Source organism: Dipteris shenzhenensis, chromosome 28, assembly GCF_047967505.1.
Source record: "Dipteris shenzhenensis isolate YYH24624 ecotype China chromosome 28, Dip_SZ_1.0, whole genome shotgun sequence".
NCBI classification, from domain to species: Eukaryota; Viridiplantae; Streptophyta; class Polypodiopsida; order Gleicheniales; family Dipteridaceae; genus Dipteris; species Dipteris shenzhenensis.
Genome location: NC_141623.1, coordinates 50,047,575 through 50,053,115, shown reverse-complemented (window position 1 = coordinate 50,053,115; position 5,541 = coordinate 50,047,575). Strand labels below are relative to the sequence as shown.

Genomic DNA, 5,541 nt, shown 5'->3' with positions numbered 1-5,541 from the left:
AATTTGGTGGGGCCGCTAAGAGGAAAAAGCAAAGCGAGCAGGGGAGATGATGCGGTCGGATGCGGGGGGCCGCCAAAAGAAAAGCGCGTATGGAAAAGGGGCTAAATTAGGGGGGGCCGCCAAAAGTTAGAAGCGGAGATAGCGGGGGGTTCAGCTTTTAGAGTTTCTTTAATTGGATGGGATGAAGTCCGATGAAGAGATATGTTTATGATGATAATGATGATGATGACCATCACAACAACAACAAATACATCATCCCTCATCATCATCATCATCCATCTTCGTCGTCTTGTTACTTTTAAGGAGTTCCGCCATAGCCACTAAGGTTATTCCGCCATAGCCGAAGACCTTCCCTCTGAGCTTTTTCTCCGCCATAGCTGCTGCTAAGCTTACTCAGAGCTTACTCCGCCATAGCCCAACACCTTCCCTGTGAGCTTCCACCATCACTGCTTTCCATCATTCCCCCCACTTCCTCCCCTCCCCAATCATCCTCCCACTTTGTCTCCCCTGCAATCCACCTCCACTTCCATCACTCCTTCCAGCTTCGAATCCTTAGCTGTTGCTTCAGCTCCCTCATCATCCTCCTCCCCTCCCAACCGCCATATCTCACCTCCGTCGTATCGTCTTCCCCAACCTCCAAGCTCTCTCGCAGCCAGTTGTCAACCTTGTTCCTTTTCTGTGGGCTGCAATCCTGCATCTCTCTTTTTAGCTTCGATTTTCGTTATGGAGATCTTTCCCACTTCCCGAGACGACCCCCCACTATCCCCTGCGCTGCTCTCTCTGTCTCTGACCTTGCTTGCTTCTCAGAAGAGCGAGCCAGCTGCATGAAGTGATCGCAGCTGAGGGAAGAGTTCAGACGCTTGCGATCGTCCCCGCTTTCTTTATTTGGCGATTCGGTCTTCTGATCTCGAGCGATTATCGCACTAGTCCCCTTGTGGATTCTGACTTTCCCAGCACTCGGGTTGAGCAAAGTCGGTTTGTTGGCCCGGACAATGTGCCAGACCTGCTTGCGCTTTCTGAGGTTCGGGAGGCCACACGGCGGTGCGCAATTGGTTTTGTGAAGGTTGCACACGCAACGGATTGGATCAGGCAGGGAGAAGGATTCAGGAAGATCGGCCTGTCTCGGTTACAAGAAGAAGAGGCAGTTATCGCGAGTATCAGTACACGTACAGAAGTTGTTTCTAGTGCATCTTCCATTCCCGTGTAAAAGCCCACTCTTCTTCTCCACCGAAGCTCGCATTCTCCTCGACGCGCATCTGAAGCGTTACAGCAAACCCAGGCTCATCTGCATTAGTCTTTGAATGTGGTCATTTCAACCCGTTTCCCGCTGCTGCTGCCTTCTTGCCGCGAATCGGTCTCAAGAGCAGCTTGCCAGCAGTCTCGAGGAAAGCTGTTATCTGAAGTCAACGAAAACCATTTCCGAACTCTTGCAAATTCTCTCTGATAGCAACTGCTCGCCTCGATCATCGTCACCAGCTTGCCCTCAATAGTATGGTGTAAACGGCCCACGGTAAGCAATCCACTTCGGAGCGTCCGCGCCATTACAATCAGGATTTATCCCCGTATTAGTAATACTTGGAAGAGTATTGCTTTCTCGCGACACTCCCATCGCCTGAAGCAATGACTCCTCTGATGATGCTTCTCAAACGGAAGCAGCAACCAGAAGATGAAGTGCAACGCTGCGGCAGCATGCGACCCGGGGGAGAGACTCTCGCTCCGTTACTGGAAGGGCCTACTCCTGAGGATTTCGAAAACGGGGGCAGAAAGGAGGGGACTTGGGGATGGATGAAAGGTCAGCTGCTAGCAAGGGCACCGTCTATGTCTAGAACGCCATCCATGGCCAGAGCACCTACACATTCGGGATACAAACGTTCTGATCTACGGCTGCTCTTGGGGGTTCTTGGCGCCCCCCTTGCCCCGGTTTCAGCGACTGTTGAACCAGTCCCATATCTGTCCGTCAAGAACATTCCCATGGTAAGATAATCTTTTTCTGGCGGGAGGCCAGCTCTCCTTGAATTAAGCATCTTCTTGGAATTTTTTCATGGTTGTCGAATTCTAGCTCATTTGTTGGCTGTGGTGCCTTTTCTGCGATGTCTGAAAGTCTTTCGACGGACGAATCTTTGGAATTTGTCCTAAGATCGCGTGCAATTTGTAGGAAACTTCGTCTGCGCAATACATCGTACAGCAGTATGTGTGTGCCACTGGAGTGTCGAAGCTTCAGAGCACCGTGAGAAACTCTTATGCGATGGGGAGGGTGCGGATGCTGGCTTCGGAGTTCGAGACACCCAACAAGGTCGTAAAGACACGCAATTCGTCTTCGTCTGCGGAAACTGGTTGTTTTGTCCTATGGCAGATGATGCCAGACATGTGGAGCGTGGAGATGGCAGTGGGAGGAAGCAAGATACACGCGGGCAGCAATGGGAAGCTCGTATGGCGGCATACGCCCTGGCTCGGATCGCATGCAGCGAAAGGCCCAGTTCGACCTCTCCGGAGGGCGTTACAGGTATGTAAGTTCGTTCGAGGTAGCGTTGCCTGTCCGAGGTTGTTTACAAGGTGGGTATGGTGTTCTGAATCTGAAGCAGCAAGTTCGTTCTTGTGCAGGGTTTGGATCCAAGGACGATCGCCAATCTCTTCTCGTCGGCTCGCTGCATCGGCGAGAAGAAGGTGAGGGGGGAAGACTGTTTCATTCTGAAGCTGACAGCCGATGCGGCGACACTGGCAGCGAGGAGCGACGGTCCGGCGGAGATCATACGCCATGTGATGTTCGGCTATTTCAGCCAGAAGACAGGGCTGCTGGTGCAGGTGGAGGATTCACATCTGACGAGGATACAGGCGATGGGAGGAGACGCAGTGTACTGGGAGACGACGATTGACACGGCGGTGGAAGACTACAGGGAAGTGGAAGGAATTATGATCGCGCATGCGGGGAGGTCGGTGGTAACGCTGTTCAGGTTCGGGGAGGTGGCGATGAGCCACACCAAGACGAGGATGGAGGAGGAGTGGACGATCGAGGAGGTGGTGATGAACGTTCCGGGGTTGTCTGGCGAGTGCTTCATTCCTCCGGCGGACATCAGGATGATGGCCACTTCTGTGAGCGAGATCAGCGAGCTTCCTCACGAGGAGCGAGGAGGAGGAGCAGCAGCAGCAGCAACAGGCAAGAACTTGCTCGGGAGGATGAGCAGCGGCAGTAGCAGCTCCAAGGTCGCTGCTCTCGAGAAGCCGCAGGAGAATCTGGACAACATCATCTGGAGAGTCGAGGTTTGATCGATCGCCATAGCCATCTAGCTCAGCTCAGATCGAACAGCAGTTGGAGCGTAGAGGTCTGATCGATCGCCATAGCCATAAAGCTCCGATCGATCGCCATAGCCGTAGAGCCTGTGTTCACCTTCAAGCTCTCTGCACTCTGCAGGTTTCATCGCTGTAGCCACTACAGCTTGTGTTCAACCTTCAAGATCGTCATAGCCATAGCTTGTGTTCTTTACGTTCAAGCTCACAGATGTCAAATTGTATCATACGAACATTGAAACTTCAGCTTCCGAGCTTCGTCTTCAACGCAGATTAGGCTCCCGTTCTGTGCGTTTTGCTCGTCTCTTTAATGCTTGCATTTCTCGTTTGCATCTGTCGTTGCTCTGCATTGGTGGTGCATCTCTTGCATTGATGTAAAATTGCTTGCCTTTCTCGTTTGCATGCGTGTCGTTGCTCTGCATTGTAACCAATGCTTGCCTTCCTCGTTTAGATCTGTCGTTGCTTTGCATTCAGAATGGATTTCTTCGATTCTTGGCCATGCTCCATTTTCTCCTTCCTTCCGAGGTGCTCCTTTGCATTCGTACTGCAATTCTCGTTTGTATCGGTGGTACGAAACGGCATTTGCATTCGTAATGCAATTCTGCAAAGCAACGACACATGCAATTGAGAAAGGAGAAAAGCAAGCTCGACATGTCGTCATTGTTTGCATTTGTCTTCGCTCTCTGCATTCGCGTGCTGAGGAAAATGCAGTTAGCTAAAAGTAATCGTAAGCAGCGAGCTGCGACACCATACACACATCACAAATTGCAATGCCCGAGGTTTTGTTTGATTTCTGCACCGACGACGCTTAAGCAACTACTAGGATGTGCATTGTGAAGGATTGATGCGGATGGATCAGATTCACGAGGTGCTGTCTCGATTGTAGCCAGCGGACTCGCAGAGCTTTTTGGAGGGCTTGCACGTTGCAACCCTCACCGTCGACCAGAAAGCTCAACCGAATTGACACGGACTGAGACCGGCGCAACTGGTTCTGCAACGCGGACCCGATCTCTCTCTCTCTCTCTCTCATATGATTGCTGCGTGGCAAGATTGCTTCCTTCCAAAGTTGAGATCACGATCCAAAACTTTCCAAAAGCATCCAATTCTGATCGAGGCCCATTTGCGAGTAGTCAATGAACGCAGGCTCGAATCTTCGTGAGCGCTAAGTAATGAGTGATGACAACGTTGAGCAAACTTTGACGATTTTGGGTTTTGTTCTGCCGGGCGCTAAAGTATGACTCATGAGCTACGACGGTCATACTAAACATGTTGGACCGACTGCCGGCATCATCCGCATCGGCAGTTGCGCGTCTTCTGCCAATGCCAGGCTTTGGAAGACGTACCTCACCCTATATATATATATATGTTTGCAGAAGTCCTCTAACAAGCCCAGCATAGCAGCCCCAAAGGATGCTAACCTTGCAATGCCCAAGCATTGTCATTGGAAGCGAGGGGGAAGTAATGAAGGGGGAGGGGCAAGGGGCTTGTCGGCCAAGCATGTTGCCTTTGACACAATTGCTTCATTCAGCCTTCAACCACTTGCAGGACCTACAACTCTAGGGTTGTCATGACTAGCTGGGCAATGGCTGTTGTTGCAATGTCAGCCTTGACCTCCGCACGTGGAAGTCCTCTAACTAAAGGAGCCAATGCAAGAGAGAGTCCTCTCCAATTAGATGAGCCAATACAAGAGCCAATGGACATTCTTCTGAGGTTTCAATCCTCGAGTTTTCTTCTTTTAAAAACTTGATAACTATTTGTTGGCCTATTTGTCCCACATGTTACCAACTTCCCATGCACATGGCCATTAAGACAACTTCAACTCCCAATACGCCAATTCGACATGCTCACTTCATCAACAAAATTATCTTCCCTATTCTAAACCTCTCAATTCGTCAAAATATATATTGATAATTTAAGGACTTAATGGCTTTCATAGCTCTACCTAGAATTGTAAGAAAGAAATAAGAATGGTACAATGGGTCTATAGTACTTAAAATTTCATAACTTTACCTACAAAAAGTACATGTGTCTAAGGATTTAACTCGATAATGTTCTCGACATTGTTTGTGAAATATAGGGCAAAGAGTACACAAGCTAAGCTTTCCATTAACAATCTTTGCAAAATAAATAATTACTCTATTTCACCAAAGAGAATTGAATGTAATACACAAGTGGCAACATAAAAACACTAGCGAAACATGGGTAGTTGGGAAGCACTAAAGTTGTGATAAGGAGAAGTGAATTGATATTAAGTCG

The 5,541-nt window shown here is 49.6% G+C and overlaps 1 protein-coding gene across 2 annotated transcripts; it reads left to right on the top strand.

The window, feature by feature from the left end:
- Window positions 1-294: 294 nt before the first annotated feature.
- Window positions 295-3,557, top strand: LOC147883680 (uncharacterized). Of its 2 annotated transcripts, XM_087399567.1 has the most exons (4): window positions 295-1,510; window positions 1,657-1,974; window positions 2,156-2,503; window positions 2,602-3,557. In XM_087399567.1, exons 2-4 carry the CDS (start codon window positions 1,690-1,692, stop codon window positions 3,262-3,264), a joined length of 1,296 nt encoding a protein of 431 aa, XP_087255693.1. In that variant the 5' UTR covers window positions 295-1,510; window positions 1,657-1,689; the 3' UTR covers window positions 3,265-3,557. The 2 variants fall into 2 exon arrangements, with proteins under 2 accessions (XP_087255693.1, XP_087255692.1); XM_087399566.1 differs by having other exon boundaries at window positions 295-1,974.
- Window positions 3,558-5,541: the final 1,984 nt, after the last annotated feature.